Source organism: Megalobrama amblycephala, linkage group LG2 (assembly GCF_018812025.1).
Source record: "Megalobrama amblycephala isolate DHTTF-2021 linkage group LG2, ASM1881202v1, whole genome shotgun sequence".
NCBI classification, from domain to species: Eukaryota; Metazoa; Chordata; class Actinopteri; order Cypriniformes; family Xenocyprididae; genus Megalobrama; species Megalobrama amblycephala.
In genome coordinates, this window is record NC_063045.1 from 19,170,748 (window position 1) to 19,188,194 (window position 17,447).

At 35.7% G+C, this 17,447-nt stretch overlaps 1 protein-coding gene across 2 annotated transcripts in view; it reads left to right on the top strand.

Moving 5' to 3' along the window:
- The first annotated feature begins 36 nt into the window (after window positions 1-36).
- Window positions 37-17,447, top strand: part of rabgap1l (RAB GTPase activating protein 1-like) — a 111,485-nt gene continuing 94,074 nt past the window's right edge. For both annotated transcript variants that reach the window (XM_048164838.1, XM_048164839.1), the window contains exons 1-7: window positions 37-164; window positions 10,220-10,403; window positions 10,540-10,696; window positions 11,501-11,708; window positions 12,997-13,171; window positions 13,253-13,413; window positions 13,562-13,672. In XM_048164838.1, coding sequence (XP_048020795.1) covers window positions 10,266-10,403; window positions 10,540-10,696; window positions 11,501-11,708; window positions 12,997-13,171; window positions 13,253-13,413; window positions 13,562-13,672 — 950 coding nt within the window. In that variant the 5' untranslated portion in view covers window positions 37-164; window positions 10,220-10,265. The remainder of the gene's footprint in view (window positions 165-10,219; window positions 10,404-10,539; window positions 10,697-11,500; window positions 11,709-12,996; window positions 13,172-13,252; window positions 13,414-13,561; window positions 13,673-17,447) is intronic.

Consider the following 17,447-nt stretch of genomic DNA (forward strand, 5'->3'; position numbering starts at 1 on the left):
GGTGCTCCCGTCACTGACGCGCTCATTTGAAAAGGTGGGCGTGGCTCTTTCCAGCGGCGGTGATGACGTCGCCTGCGCCATGTGAATGCGGCGCGAGCTCTGATGAGGTTTGCGGATGTTTCTGCGTGTGCACGCGCGTCCCTCAGCTGACAGACTCACAGCAAGTAAGTTGATTTTTTACCCTCTCAGGAAACTCAAAACAAACACAAAAATGACAGAAAACCTCCGCGTCGACATCGAACACGCTCTAGGGTTTCATTTATATTCAGTGTAGGTGTGTTTAAAAGCTTTTGAGGGTCATAAGCGAATGTTTTAAAGTTAAAGTGGCAGAAAATGAGCTAATTGTTGATTAGCAGTGGCTAACTGGCTAACTGACTAGCTTCAGTTTATTTAGGCTGCTTCTCACTGACAGCACACATTTTGTTAAGGATTTTAACCAGCTCTTATGATGCGTTTTGTGTGTGTGTGTGTGTGTGTGTGTGGTATGAAAAACGTAAGTAGTACGAAACGGTTTTTAATCACCCTTATTTTGTGCTGTTGAAGGCGTTTCCTGTCTGTTATTTTGGATCACTGTTTTAGTCAAATGCCTAATATTCTGACAGTTTTTTGCAGTCATCTTCGCGTTTATTTAAGTATAATCTGTCCTAAGTAGCTGGACATTTCAGCTGGGTAAAATTGGTTTGGTTTTGTTGTACTGTATATATACTGACACAAAAATTTTTAATACAAATGTCAATTCATATGCCACTGTACATTTGCATTTATAATGTAATTTTAGAGTAAATATGTTACTTTAATATAAATGGGATAGATTGATTGTGTAGGTAGGTTATATAAATTTTTACGTGCATGCATACATATATATATATATATATATATATATATATATATATATATATATATATATATATATATATATATATATATATATATATATACACACACATACACACAACTCAACCTGTTCAACAAGTCATTTAGATGACCATAAGGAACTAGTATTATGTTAAATACTATGATTTGCATAATGTAAAGGAACTTTATTTCAGTATTTCAGGGTTTCTGTTTTGTGTGGCTAATGTTTGAAAGGGTTCAGGATGGTTAAGCAAATATGTCAGTTTGTTTAACAACAGTGTGGAGCCAGTGCTAGCCATGAACTAACTCTTCATCTGTGTTTTAAACATTAAAGGCCATCACTCATCAAAAGCTCAAGAAGAATATTGGAAAATCTGTCTAGTAATAATTAGTCTACAATTATTGAAAATTAGTTAATGTGACCACAACAAATCATTGCGAAGCAAAGCACCAATGGTGATGGTGATTGACATTGGCTTCTGATTGGTCAGTACAGCATTCCAGCGGTGGGATTAATTATTTTCATATATCTGATTATTTATAAATGGCTGATATTATATATTTATAATGCATAAAACACAACTTTACAACTGTTAAGTAATTTAAGTTACTGTTAGGTGATGATCTAAATATTAGTTTAAAAACTTATTATAATTTCATAACATTTACAAATTTTTTTAGATAGATAATTTTTATTTTATGTATTATGTAATTATTATAATCAATTTTATAATGACCGTTTTATAAAAGCAATTAGGCTATATTAGGCAATTAGGCTGAATAGAAGATGTATTTTTTCATGTACATCAGAGTAAAGCATTCTATAGTTTCTGTTTAAAAATGAAAGGCAAAACCCTTATTTAAAAAAAAAATCTAAAGTCAGAAATATTAATATTGGGATTGAAAATGTTGTTATTATAATTATTATAATCAATATTATTAACATTATTATTCAATAATAATGTTAATAATATTTAGGCTACAATTGCAAAAATATCTAAAAATGTATGCTAAAATAAATACTAAAAAGATACTTAGAAAATAAATATTAGCCATTGTTATGTACTGCACTGTCTCGTACCTTATTGCTTAATTATATAGTTCCTCTGTTTGCTTCAAGCATGTCCTCTTCCTTTTCTGCCGAGTGATGTCATTGGGCAGATTTTCTCGTATTACTTAATGTAGGAGAACTCGGGCAGAGAGACCAGTAACTCAGGAGTGCGCTCATCAGATCAGACCATTTTGAACATTCAACACTGTGTTGGACAGCCGAAAACACTTGGCTTTTCTAAGTAGTTCATTGTGGATCATGGTGGCATGTGATTTATGCTGTGTTGTAGTAACGCAGTCTTTGGTAACCTAATACAGTATCTGTTTTTTGTCCTTAAATGATGGGCGTGAGTTACAGAAAGCATTGAGAACTGTTGTTTGAAGAGCCTGTTTCTCCTGCTGTGGCCTACAGTGTGTGTGTGTGTTTGTGTGTGTGTGTGTGTGTGTGGGTATTGTAGATCATGCACGCCTAGAATAAGTTAACTGCACCAGTTTTATCTTGGTTGAACACGTAGGCTCTGTTTAGCAGAGCTGGGTGTTGTTTAATACTGATCACTACAGTTAAAGGAACTTGATGACGTCATGATGTCAGTTGAATGAATGTTTGTTTGATTTTTTTTTTTTTGTGTGTGTGTGTTATTGGAGTATTTTTTTTTTTATGAATTAGAATGGACAACGTTGTTGTTTAGAATAGAATAGACATTGTTTTAGACAACGATAATTTATTAGTACCTTTTGAGGCCAATACAGCATCAATTCGTCTTGGGAATGACAGAGTTCTTCACAGTGGCCAGAGGAAATTTGAGCCATTCCTCTTCCAGAACAGTGTCCAGGTCACTATGTGATGCTGGTGGAAGAAAACGTTTTCTGAATTGCTCCTCCCAAATACCCCAAAGTGGCTCAAAAATATTTAGATCTGGTGACTGTACAGGCCATGGGAGATGTTCAATTTCATTTTCATGTTCATAAAACCATTCTCTCACAAGCCTTGCTGTGTGTATTGTTGCATTATCATGCTGATACACTGCACCACCTTCATGGTTCAGTGTTCAAACCATTAGGTGCACATGGTCCTCCAGAATGGTTTGTTAGTCCTTGGCAGTGATGTGTCCATCAAGCACAGGAATGTCATGATATTGCCCAAATCATTATTGATCCACCCCTGTGCTTCACTCTTGGCAGCAACAGTCCGGGTGTTAAACCTCTTTGGGGCTTTTCCACACTGCATCTCCCATGGATGTGGGAAAGACATCGAAGGTGGAGAACAATACATGTTTCACATTGTCCACAGCCAATTTGTACTGTTGGCACCAAAGAAACCAACATTTGGCATTGGCACGAATGACCAAAGGTTTGTCTATAGCAGCCCGACCATGAATATTGACTCTGTGGTACTCCAGATGTTTTGGTGGAGACAAGAGAGTTCAGATGCGCATTTAATTCTGCAGTGAGTTGGACAGTTGTGGTTTTATGTTTTTTGTATACAATGGATAAGCCCCTTTCCCCCAGTGGTTAAACACCTACCCACCCAAGAATCCTGTGCACTCACACACAGGTCACTTTATGAGGAATTTAAAAATTAAAACAATCAACCATCTCTGTCAAAACAAATTCTGGAAGATATTTATTTGCGAAGATTTAAACTGCCACAGTAAGACAAGGCTATATTCATAATCTATGGCAAAAATACTATTATAAATGAGGTTAGTGGATAACTCCACAGCAAAAGTTAGTCTATAGAAAAATCATGACTGCAGAATAATTTTATAAAATCTGAACATTTAGTGAAAAAACAAACAAACAAATAAAACAATAAAAGGTAAAACTTTCCACATTGCTCTTTGTATTGTAGGGGGATATAGGGGATAGACAGTGTAAATATGCTTTCTATTGGGGCGAATGAAGTCTGGTTTCATGTGAGTGTCACACAAACTGCCACAGCATGCACACAGTCTGCTCCGGTCCAGAGGCACGAGAGCACAGAGCGGATCATGTGCATGAGTCGCCGCAGACAAACGTAACGGACCCGTTTGAATTCTGCACAGAATGCTATGTTTTAAAGCGATATGGAGATATTAGGAGAAGAAACGGTTAAATTAAGAGGAAACCATGGCTTTAACAAGCTCAACAGCTCTAAATGAAACACTATTGGCTATTTTAAAAAAGGGGAGGGACTGTTTGATATGTCCCGCCCTATCTTCCTGTTTCAGTGGAAACTACATTAACATTGAATAATGCTGCGCGTTTGAAGGCACTTCAGTGGGCCTTTAAATTTCAGTTACTGTGTGTGTGAAGAGCAATTCGTAGTGCTCTCTACTAAAGTGTTGTGATCTAACAGACACCCTGGAGAAAGATGACATGATTTAGAAACGGCAATAAACTCCAGCAAGATAAAGTCCTTTTATGTAAAACCATAGACCTTTATCTACAAATAAAGTATAATAATGTTAACATTGATCTTGGAGTGAGTTTGTCCTAACCGAACGCAACGTGCTGTTTGAATGCTGAATGGAGATTGACTGAGAAGAGATGAGTTTATATTAACTTTATCTTAACAACTTAAAGGTGCCCAAGAACGTTCTTTCACAAGATGTAATATAAGTCTAAGGTGTCCCCTGAATGTGTCTGTGAAGTTTCAGCTCAAAATACCCCATAGATTTTTTTAAATTAATTTTTTTTAACTGCCTATTTTGGGGCATCATTAACAATGCACTGATTTACACTCGGCGCCGCCCCCTTAAATCGTGTGCTCCCTGCCACACCAGCTGTCGACTATATTACAGTGCATTTACAAAGTTCACACAGCTAATATAACCCTCAAATGGATCTTTACAAGATGTTCGTCATGCATGCTGTATGCATGCTTCGAATTATGTGAGTAAAGTATTTATTTGGATGTTAAAGTTTTATTCTGAGTGAATTTGAGGCTGTCCTCCGTGGCTAACGGCTATTGCTACACTGTTGGAGAGATTTATAAAGAATGAAGTTGTGTTTATGCATTATACAGACAGCAAGTGTTTAAAAAATGAAAATAGCGGCGGCTCTTGTCTCCGTGAATACAGTAAGAAACGATGGTAACTTTAACCTCATTTAACAGTACATTAGCAACATGCTAATGAAACATTTAGAAAGACAATTTACAAATATCAGTAAAAATATCATGCTATCATGGATCATGTCAGTTATTATTGCTCCATCTGCCATTTTTCGCTGTTGTTCTTGCTTACCTAGTCTGATGATTCGGCTGTGCACATCCAGACGTTAACTGGCTGGCATTATGCAAATATTGGGGCGTACACCCCGACTGTTACGTAACAGTCGGTGTTATGTTGAGATTCGCCTGTTCTTTGGAGGTTGTTTAAACAAATGAGATTTATATAAGAAGGAGGAAACAATGGGGTTTGAGACTCACTGTATGACTTTTCCATGTACTGAACTCTTGTTATTTAACTAAGCCAAGGTAAATTAAATTTTTGAATCAAGGGCACCTTTAAATATTCATTTGTACCTCACATTAAGCTATTGAATGGCTTCAGAAGTCTTGGAATATAGTGCATGAAAACTTTATGGTGCTTTACAATGTTTTTTTTTATGCCTTTAGCGGGGCTTTACAATACAGAATAATGCGCACAATATCGGAGGTCACTGAGAAGCTACCAGAGTTAATTCTGGACTTTTGTGAAAACTTGTGATATAGTTTAGCAAGACTGAACAATAATTCTTTAATGGACATCCAAAGAAATGAATGGCAGTCTTTATAGTACTCCAAAATAATGACCATGAGTTTGTAATTGCTTAAAGTTTGTGTCTTTCTTAGAGTTTCTGCTCTATAATTCAATTTGAATGACTAACTGGTACTCTTTGGCAAACGGCTTAGTGCATTCTTTATTTATGTTGAGTGTGGAACTGGTACATAATGAAAATTAAGGCCGCACAGAGACCTTCTGTTAGCTTTCTGTTTTATCCTGTGCATTTTTCAATGGCTGTAATTGACAGAGAATGATGGCCACATGACTGCTCTGTGTGTGAATGTGAAGACCCTTTCACCCACTGTGGCATGACCCCCTGACATGAACTCAAGGATCCCACTGTAATGTTACTGCTGTTGCTTTATTGGCTCGTTGCTTGTTGGAGTTCATCACAATCACCACCGCTGTTATGTGACTGTTGTGTCAGTTCTGTGATAATGTGTGATCTGACTTGTGAAAATTAGCTTCACACTAGGTGTGAACATCACTGGTGGTTTAGTTGAGTCTTTGCTTTGAGCTGCTTTAGGCTGCGAAGATGCACTCAGATAGATGATACCTCGATAAATGAGCTTGCTTGTTGAATCAGCAAAAACATGTGCGATATGCTAGATGGTTGATATTGTTTTCAGATGACACTGGTGTAATTCTTCAGAAGTGACTGGTGCTTTAGTGCACATTGATTGTTCGATCTGCTTTTTTTTTTTCTTCTTGATTTAGCTCCTACCTGTCTATTGTCTAAACCTGACTATTTGAAGCTAAGATGACATGAAATATCAAATGTCAAAATTGACCCTTTTTACTTTATTATGCATAATTCTGTTCCCTGCTAAAAAAAAAAAAAAAAAAATGTTTTTATAATTTCATTTGAAGTATAATAACTTTCTCCCCTTCTGAAGTGACTGTTCTGGAAAAATTATAGCCCATTTCAAAGCACAAAGGGTTGTTCTATAAAATGTTTTAATGACCATCCATATTTATTTTTCTGTCTCTTTATTAAGATACAAACAGAAAATACAGGAAATATGTACAAAAAAAAAATAAACCTGAACAAAATGGCTTCTTTAAGCAAAAATCAGTATTTAGTGTGACCTCCTGGACTTCTTCCAGTTTCTCAGAGAAGAAACTTTCATCTCATCAGATTTTGAAAGTTTTCTTGGCCTTCCAGTCCTTTTTCATTCCATTTCCCGCTATTGCTCTCGTGTAAGGGGAGGTCACGAAATACTTGCTACTTTAGCATATGGAAGCAGTTTTTTCTATTTTTTTTTTTTTAAATTCTGTTTTTTTTTAATACTGCATACAAATTTCCTGTATTTCCTGGTTATATTCTAATGCGGTTGTTAAGTCTGACGTCACGCGGCAGCGCTTCCGGGTCCAAACGCTCTATCTCATACCACAAGAAAACAACAAATGGTGCTAATTAGACTTGTGCCTATATTCGGTAATGCGATAAATCGCGATAACGAATATGCACGATATTGTAATCGTGGGCACTTCAGAATACCGCAAATAATAATTAATTACCAATTATTATTTTTTTTATAATGCAATTAAGAATACTTTACCCATCAATCCTATAAAATGCACAACACCGCTGTATTCTGCGTCAAACGGACACGCGCTCAGATATAAACAATCCTAAAGTGCATGTGCCACATGGCGGAACGAGTGAAGGAGACGAACTCAATGAAAGTGCGCGTTCACTCTCTGACAGCAGAGGGCGCTGATGGAACAGCAGAATGCAGCAGTTACCACGGAAACCGTGCAAACAAAGTAACTGCGCTAGTGAAGTTTTTAAAATGCTTCAAACAGCCATTCATTTTTTTGTAATCTCAGTGTTGTTCATCACAGCACCAAATACTGAATACTTAAAAAAGACTTAAAAAGGATATTTATTTTCAAACCTAAACATTTTTATATTTTAATCTGGACTACAACATGCCCTAATGATTAGAAATGTTCTGATTATTTGTTATTGGTCAGTAAAACTTTGAAAACATACAGCTTCATTAGTTAACATGTTAATTCATTATCACTAAACTGACAATAAAAATACTTATAAAGTATTAATTATTATTAATTAATGTTAATTTCTTAGTTACTGTTTAATAACATTACTAAAATCAAAATAACTTATTTAATGGACCTGAGATAAAACTGACAATGATCAGTTGTGTTTCTAAACTAACATTAACAAAAAATAACACTTTCTGTAACAAATGTAGCTATTGCTCAATCTTAGTTAATGTATTAAATAGAGACCTTATTGTAAGGTCTTATCTGTTCTTTATAGCCTAATTCTTTTGCATTTTAATCTGTTTGAAAATTTCACTTTATATATTTTTTGTAGTGTATTATTGTATTTAAACATTCAGAGTTGTTTTTGTTTTATTACAAAAAGAGTTCTTAAACCTGTTAAACTATGACAAAAATTGTTTTGCAACTTATTTTAATATCTTGATAATACCGTATACCGTGATAAAAGCTTCATCAATTAATCGCAACATGAAAATTTGATACCGTCACATGCCTAGTGCTAATATACACATGTAATACTACAAAAATATATAATTATAATCTTTATCTCCATACCAATATTCCAGATGGCCAGACAATGATTCATCTTTTATAAATCGTTAAAATATTAATAACTGTGACGCTGTGAGCACGGAGACTGTTGTGTAGACTGTAAGTATTTAAAATGTTTAACTTTTTAATGATTGATGTTTAATTTGAATGAATAAACTCTCATAAACGGCCGTCGATGGCATTTGCCAGTGAAGCGAGTCGAGGCTAGGACCCGGAACCGGCGTTCTTTACGTCACGACTTAACAAGCGGATAAATAGACCAAGAAATAATATTATGGTCATTATACCATTGCTAAAACAACATCTAATGGTGGCTTAAGACTTTTGCTCAATACTGTATATTAGGAATTAAACGAATCGTCGTTGATCCGTCATCTGTACGGACCAGGATCCACGGTTCGGCACACGTGATTCGCAGATTAATTTAAAGTTTAACCACCATAGACTGAAAGTTTATCATTTGCACATGTGTTGTCTTGCTAGTTTATACATTCAATAGATCAATAGATTTGAAACCATTCCAGCGCTAGAAGAGGCAAAAGAGAATTTAAAAGGATAGTTCACCCAATAATGGAATTTATGTCATCATTTACTCACCCTCAAGTTGATCCAAACCTCCTGTATGAATTTCTTTCTTCTGCTGAACACAAAAGAAGATATTTTCATACTATGGAAGGCAGTAGGGCCTATCAACTGTTAGGTTAACCATATTCTTCAAAATATCTTCGTTTGTGTTCAGCAGAAGAAAGAAACTTGTACAGGTTTGGAACAACTTGAGGGTGAGTAAATGATGACAGAATTTTTCATTTTTGGGTGAACTATCCCTTTAATTCATTACTCGCCTTGTGCGCTGTTCTTATTTTTTACTGATTGTTCACTTGCCTTTAACAATGTTGGAACTTTATTCAAGTTAGGCTAGTAGTTTTTACTGTGGTATCAGAGTACTTAAAGTGTGCTTTATGTATTAAATGGAAAGCAAAGTTACCCCCACCCACCCCCAAAATATTTTTTTCTTGCTGATCTGAAAAATGATCCGATCCATGGCTCAAAAAACGTAATGTGATCCAAACCTTGAGTTTTGTGATCCATTGAACCACTACTGTATATATCAGGGGTGGCGAACTCCAGTCCTGAAGAGCCACAGTCCTGCAGAGTTCGGCTCCAACCCTGATAAAAACTTACCTGCCTGTAGCTTTCTAGGCTGAATCCCAAATGGCACACTTCTATGCACTTTCGGTCTTGTGGACTTAAAATGGCTGCCACGTGCGCGTGTCTGTTAAGTCCACGAGACCATAGGGTGTCCCATTCATCATTTTAGGTTTCAGATGGGTGCTCGTGAGCGCCCCCTTTGTGGCCGCTATGCGCTCTCGATACGCACTTCTGCTGAGCCAGTAAGTCTGCAAGCTACGCAGAGGACTTTACCCGGCAGTCAAAGAGGCATTACATGACAAAAGTGCGGACTCAGAGGAAGACCTTGAGGGTTTAGGATGCCATTTGGGACCTGGCCATAGTAACCCTTCAGACCTTGATTAGCTTGTTCAGATGTGTTTGATTAGGGTTGAAGCAAAACTCTGCAGAACTGTGGCTCTCCAGGATACTATATAATAAATAAATATAATATATGATAAATATTACAGACTATAATAATAATACTTTTGCAATATAATTGATATTTTATATAATATATGTATTATATAATATATATTGTGTGTGTGTGTGTGTGTGTGTGTATATATATATATATATATATATATATATATATATATATATATATATATATATATATATATATATATATAAAATTTGCCTATTTAGCAAAGCAGGCACAATACACTTTTAAGATGCAAGGAAGTCCTATGCAGAAAACACAATTCAATCAATCAATATTTGAAGTTATGGATGTTAAAGTGCCCTAACAGTTGGTCTTATGTGATATAATCCAGCATGTACCCAGTGTAACAGGTCTGTCTTGTTGGTAGGGTTGCAGCAGCAGCGGGCCGAGCGGGCGGACTGTCCCAGGCTATCATGGATGACAGCTCCTCTCTGGGCAGAGTGAGCGGCTCAACTGAATCTGTGTCAACCGTCACCAGCGAGGAGTTTGTTCTTGTGCCGCCCACTGCTGGGGGCTCCCCCTCCGGCTCAGAGGGGAGGCCCAGACTCAAGGTGTCTCTTTCTTCTACAGCCTGCTCAGCATCATATACTATGTGCATTACTCATCTGTTTTTATGTGATCGTATCCTGTCAATAAGAATGAAGTAGAAATCAAGAATCTTTTATCTCTGCCATCTCTTTGTCTCAGATGTCGTGGAATGGGAGTGAGCAGTTGGAGCGGGCGATGGAGGAGGTGTTGGATGATGTTGGTGATGGACCAGGAGCTGCAGAAGAGAAAGGAAGTCCTACAGAGCCCACCTCTCAGATCAGACCACCCAGCCTGACTCTGGACACAGCCCCCCATGGTACATCCTGCCCCCAGTAACAAACTAACAGACAAGAAAACTAGGAAGTAACTCTGTTTTAATCATGTAACTCTGGGATTTGTTTTGATCCTTGTTAAAGCACACCAGGCAGAGCTGCAGTAGTAGTATTCATTTTCAGGGCAATTATGTATATATGTTATATTTAATCTTAAATATTTCATCCAAATATATTATATTATAATGTTCTTAATTTGTATGTATTCAATGTAATAGATTCTATAAATAATAATAATAAATATTTAATTTATTTATTTGTTTATAAAGCAGTCAATATGTTTTATATATATATATATATATATATATATATATATATATATATATATATATATATATATATATATATATATCTTAAAATGTTGGTAAGCAGGTTTACATGCAAGGAAATCCTATGCATATGTAGAAAAGATATTTAAGGAGCACACACAGGGGTTTCAGCAGATGCCATCTAAACTAGCTATCTGCTTCCTGTTGCCAAGTGCTAAAACTAGGGGGCTCTGAACACACTTCCTCTCTACCTTGTACAGACTTCCTCTTTCAATCACTCTTGACAATGGACCCTTAGATAAAACAAGTGTATTGTTTGAGGATTGCAGTATGATGTCAACAAAAGACTCAATAGAAATAGAAATAGAAATAGAAATAGTTGCCATAAAACACCTCTAAAATCTTATTGGATAAGACACTTGCATATTTGCATAACATCTTAAAAATAAAAACACATTGTAAAGAAAAAAGACCTGTTTCTTCAACCTTGTACTGACACTTCATTGTCTGTATCCACAGAAGCGTCAGCAGCGGTTTTGGACAGTGCAACAGTACAGGAGGAAGACAGCGTGCAGTTCAGTAAACTGTCCTATCTTGGCTGCACCTGGGTGAAGGCCCCTCGTAACGAGACAGAGGCCCAGAAAGCCATGGCCACCCTGCGGGCAGAGAGTGCCATCCCCATCCCCATCACCCTCCATGTGCCCAACGGCCCAGACGGATGTGTCCGGTCAGTCATTTGACAAAGACCACTAGTTTAAAAATATTCATTTTGTATGTTTCTATTAAAATCCTTTTTTTAATTTTTTTATTGCAAATATATATTTTCTAACACCTTAATGTCAGATTTTAAAAGTACTTTTTGTACAGATTAGTGAAAAAAGCTTTTGTATTTTGTATTTTTTCATTACACGTATAACTTAAAATGTTAAGTTTGTTTCTAGATTTCTCCATTTGTTTCATTTATTCCAGATTTATTTGGCATTTTATTATTTATATATATATTTTAGTAATATGATTTTTCTAATTTCAATTTTGTACATTTTTTTTTTTTATTAAATATTATAATCTAAAACTTTTTACTTTAAGATTCAAATAGCTTTTGAAATCTTGAATAATCCTGGATTTTTCTAATTTTAATAATTGTATTTTTTTTTATTTAATACTATTGATTAAGCATTCCATTTTTATTTTGATTAGCAGATTTATGTTAATTTTCAGTGTTTTCTCAGACCTTTGGACGCCACTGTGTATATTACATCAGATGCATCTCGCTACCGGTCATAATGTGTTTATTTGCACTTCTTCCCCCAGAGGATTCATAAAAGCTTTTAGATTGAGCATATTTAGCTTTCTTGCTCTGAGACGAACCACATTCAATTGGGAGTGTAAAATGTGACTTCTAGTTTCTAGAGACAAGAGTCCTTGTGATCTTCATGGTGTGTGTTTGACTGTCAAGAGCTAACACAGCTGTCACATGAGCTGCTTTTAGCTCCTGCTTTCAGGTTCGCAAGCGTGGTGTTGCACTTCTGTTTTCTCACCCTGTGTGTTTTTTACTTTTTCTCAGGAACTGTGGTATAACCTCAGACCAATCATCTCACTCTTTCTGCTGTGTAAACCTCAGAACCAACTCTTAAGTTAGCCAAGCAGACTTTGATGCACATGGAATGTGCTGGTGACACTGAACAACGTTTTAGTGCCTTAGCACATCATTATGTGTTAAAGTACTACATCTAAAATATCTTCAGTACTGATTTTGACTATATATTTGACTATAAAAGTAAATATCCTGTTTCGTGTTAGCAATCGCACTAAAAGTGTTTTGACCTATTTTGCTGACTCCAGAAACCTTATGTTTTTTGTAAAAGATTTCCGATTATGTGATACCTTGGCTTTTTCTAGCAATCTTTAAGGGGTCATATTTTATGATCTGACAAGCAGCAATCACAATGGACAGAACAAAATGCACTTGACTTTAGTTATAAACAATCTATTTTGTGTGTTTTTAACCACTGTAGGATTGTCGACCAGGCCACAGGAACAGAAATTGCATCTTTTCCCATCTATAAGGTGTTGTTCTGTGCACGAGGACACGAGGGGTCTGCCGAAAGCGAATGCTTTTCCTTCACCGAGAGCTACCGCAGCTCAGAGGACTTTCAAATCCACGTCTTCTCCTGCCACATCAAAGAGGCTGTGAGTTCAGTAATGTTCAGTGTTCATAGTCAGTTTTGAAATGCAGAAATCAACTAAGCTCAACCTCCTTTCCTTATTTAGGTTAGTCGCATCCTCTATAGCTTCTCAACGGCCTTCAAGCGCTCTTCAAAAGCTGCCACAGATATGCAAGACTCGGCGTTGCCACTTTCCCCTGATAGTGACGTCTTCACCTTCACCGTTTCTCTAGAAGTGAGAGAAGACGATGGCAAAGGAAACTTCAGGTCTGTCATTACTCATTTCTAGACAAGCTTCAGTTCTGCCTACATCTCACTCTATTTGTTTTTACTGTTGCTATTCATGAACTGTTGCATTATTTGTTTTCTATTGTTTATTTAGTTATTTCCCTCTCTCTTCCTCTACATTTTCCAGTCCAGTACCTAAAGACAGAGATAAATATTACTTCAAGCTGCGGCAGGGTGTACATAAAAAAGTGTCTGTCACTGTCCAGCAGATGTCCAACCAGGAGCTAGTCATAGAGAGGTGGGTTCTGGGATGTGGCCACAAGAGGTCAGAAATTCATATGTTTTGCCATTTCACTGAACCATATTTAGCTTTATATTGACTGCCAGGGTCTTGCCTTTAAAAATGGCAGATGATTTACAAAAAAAATGAAACTGAAAGTGGTGGAACACATGTAAGGGTTTTTCTATAGATTGGCAATAGGCTGAAGTAGAAAGTTGAAATTAGATACTTGCTATTGCTAGTCAAAAGCAGACAACAGGGGACATTCATAGAAGTAAATAAATTGTATAATGTATTCATTTAGAAATAATTTATTTATACATATTTGCACAATGTCGTAAATTATTTAATTTATACATATATACATAATTTAATTATTTATATAAAAATATATCATTTTCTTTTACATTTATTTGCATTGTATAGTAATTTATTATGTTTTACATTTTTAATGGCAATTATTAGATTGTATATCATGTAAGATTAAGATATGTTTATATAATATAGATTTTACATTATACATTATATGTTTATTCTGAACAAATCTTTAATACATACACACACACAGCATATAAAAATGTAATAAAATACATAAAATTAAACAAATGTTTGTTTAATTTTATGTATTTTATTACATTTTTATTATCCACTGTTCACACGCGCACACACACACACACACACACACACACACACACACACACACACACACACACACACACATATATATATATATATTAATTAATATTATTAATTAATTATATTATTAATTTCGATTAATTAATCTGAGAAAAAATAACACGTTAAAAAAATAACGCAGATTAATCCATTCCGTATTGACCTTTGAACCTGGAGCCTTTCTAGCCACCATTCGACTGTAAAATGAAGGAGGGAGATGACTGCTGCGCTGACGGACAGAACGAGCAGAGCTCCTCCCTCATGCGCGCGAGCTCTCTCTGTCTTCAAAGTAAGCACCGTCTTTGCACTGTCTCTACCTCACACATAATAATCTAATTCAACTGACACAATGCTAAAAGTTCGTAAGACCGAATCCATGTTTCACGAGGCGCATTTGGAGAATGTTTTTCCTGAATAACCGCTGGGTGTGAATAGTGCTCAAAAGAACGTCACCTCATCTTCTCTGATAGGCGCCCTGCACGTGCAGCTGACATAAACCACACTTTCAGTAAACAAAAACAAAATCCTATCCAGTGGTGAAGTGTTTTCTGTGTTGACAAATCTTTTGCGATGTTCTAATAACAGTCGCGATTCGCACGCAATGCGTCAACGTCCGCTAATGTCCAATTCGTGACCTAATGACTCATTTGAACAGATTCATTTTAATGAATCATGGCAACAACTGATCTGTCCACACGGTCTATAATGAATCATTTACTCGAACAACTCTGAAATGAGAACATAATTGTGCTTACCCCATTTAGCAAGAGTGGTTAGTAAAATTAGCCTTAATAATCCACAATATTTTCAGGTTATTTAAATGACAATGTGTAGTAAATTAGGCCTACCTATAAAATCAGTTAGTTTAGACTGGAGTGAGGTGAAACCAGAACAAAGCAAGTTGTTGTTAGCTAGGTGCATTCAATTGTATATGGTAGAAAATTATATTATTAGTTAATATAACTTCTAAATGCTACTTTTTAATACTTTCAGGTTAAGCAAAAAAGCATCTTCTCTTACAAAGATATAAAATCACGTTTTTTTTTTTTTTTTTTTTTGCAAAGAGGGCAAGAAAGAAGTACAGTGAGAGTGACGGGTACTTTATTGTCAGTATCGGGCTCGCAGATCACGTGGGTAGGGCTTTTTTTACTGCTTGTGTGGATAACCATGTCTGTCACCACGAAGACCATTTTTGACCCAGGAAAAAACCCTGCATTGATTCATTTGAATTGAAATATTTAATACTTTCACAGCAAAAATTATGTATGCGATTAATTTAGATTAATTAATCACAGAGTATGTAATTAATTAGATTAAAATTTTTAATCGATTGACAGCCCTATTTTATATATATATATATATATATATATATATATATAAAAAAAAATCAGGGGCGTTTCCTCCGAAGAGACAAGGGAGGCAAAAAATAGTGCCTCCTCAAAAAAAAAAGGATGAGAAAAAAATCCATATTACATATAAAACAACACAAATATTACAAATGATGACCTTAAAAAGAGCGCAAGTCACTCGTATTTCTTAAGGAACACTGCCCAACAGCGACACCCGCAGGTAAAGTTACAGCAGGAGTCATGCCTCCCTTTCCACTCATACAAAACCATAGAAAATCATCAGACCCCTGGCGTGCAGTGGGTTTTGTGGGGGGTAATTGAGAATGAATGGGGGAAAGTCACATGAGAGGAGGCAATGTCTCAATCGCGCTATGATTTGATGTAATTGGTTATGATTGGATATGAATGGTTTGTGCGATAAATCCCATCTCTTGTTGACGTGCACATTCCGCGCATCAGTTTGAATGAACAAATGATGGCGTCAATGGGAAGACTAATTGAAAAATAAACGGATCACCCAGTTAGATATCACCACTTTGTCATGTCAAAATCAAACTTGAAATGGACTGAAAGCATGATGACTAAGGTTTTTTTTTTTTTTTTTAGTGCAATCAGCTTGGTGAAATTAAAAATACAATTCGTGTCTGTGACAGACGGTGTTTACGGAGCATGACTGATGATCCAAAATAGCCTAAGTTGACAATTAAAAAGAAAAACATCAATACACAAATAAAATATCTTGTTTAAATTATTATTGCCTTTAGTTATTATTTTGGAATGTATGAAGAAATGCTTAAAACACTAACTTGATGAGATTTACTTTGTTTTGATAAATAGAACATTTATTACAATACATTGTTAATGTAAAATTACAAAATAGAATTGTATTTGGTTCCTTTTTTTCTTTTTTGATGTAATGTAATGTTCATTTAACAAGGAAGATGTCAGCGTTACACACACACACACACACACACACACACACACACACACACACACACACACACACACACACACACACACACACACACACACACACACACAAATATATATGTGTGTGGCATGCAGTTCTAAAATGAGGAGGCACATTTTTTTTATTTATGAATCAATGTAAATTAAATAAATTAAACAAAATACATAAAATTAAACAAATTTGTGCAAAAGTCTTAGGCACATTAGTATTTTCATCAAAAACAACATCTCCAAGATGCTTGAAGAAATCTACATGCAAAGCTACCTGAAAAACTATGTGCAAGTGTAGCCACAACGCAATTTATTCAGTTAATAGAAGTTAATTAATACATTTAAATATATTTATGACATTAGTTTTAAAAGCATCCTCACTTTACAGCATTTTTACACAAGTGCCTTTTCATAATACTGTAGCTTTGGAGGTAAGTTTCTTCAAGAGTCTTGGATAAGTTGTCACAGTTCTTCTGGATTTAGTCTCAGTTTTGTCTCTTTGTTCATGTAATCACAGACAGACTCTGATGAGATCAGATCTCTGTGTGAATCATATTGGCTGTATATCCTTGTGCCTACAAAAATCTCACTGGATCATTACAGTTAATGGCAAAAGGAATTTTTGGAAATGTAACATAATATTTCCTACTGACACACTACAGCTAACCTTTTTTTTGGTGAAAATACTAATGTGCTTAAGGCTTTTGCACAGTACTCTGTGTGTGTGTGTGTGTGTGTGTGTGTGTGTGTGTGTGTGTGTGTATTACATGTCAGATTACATGAAATTTGATCTATAAATGTATTTGGAG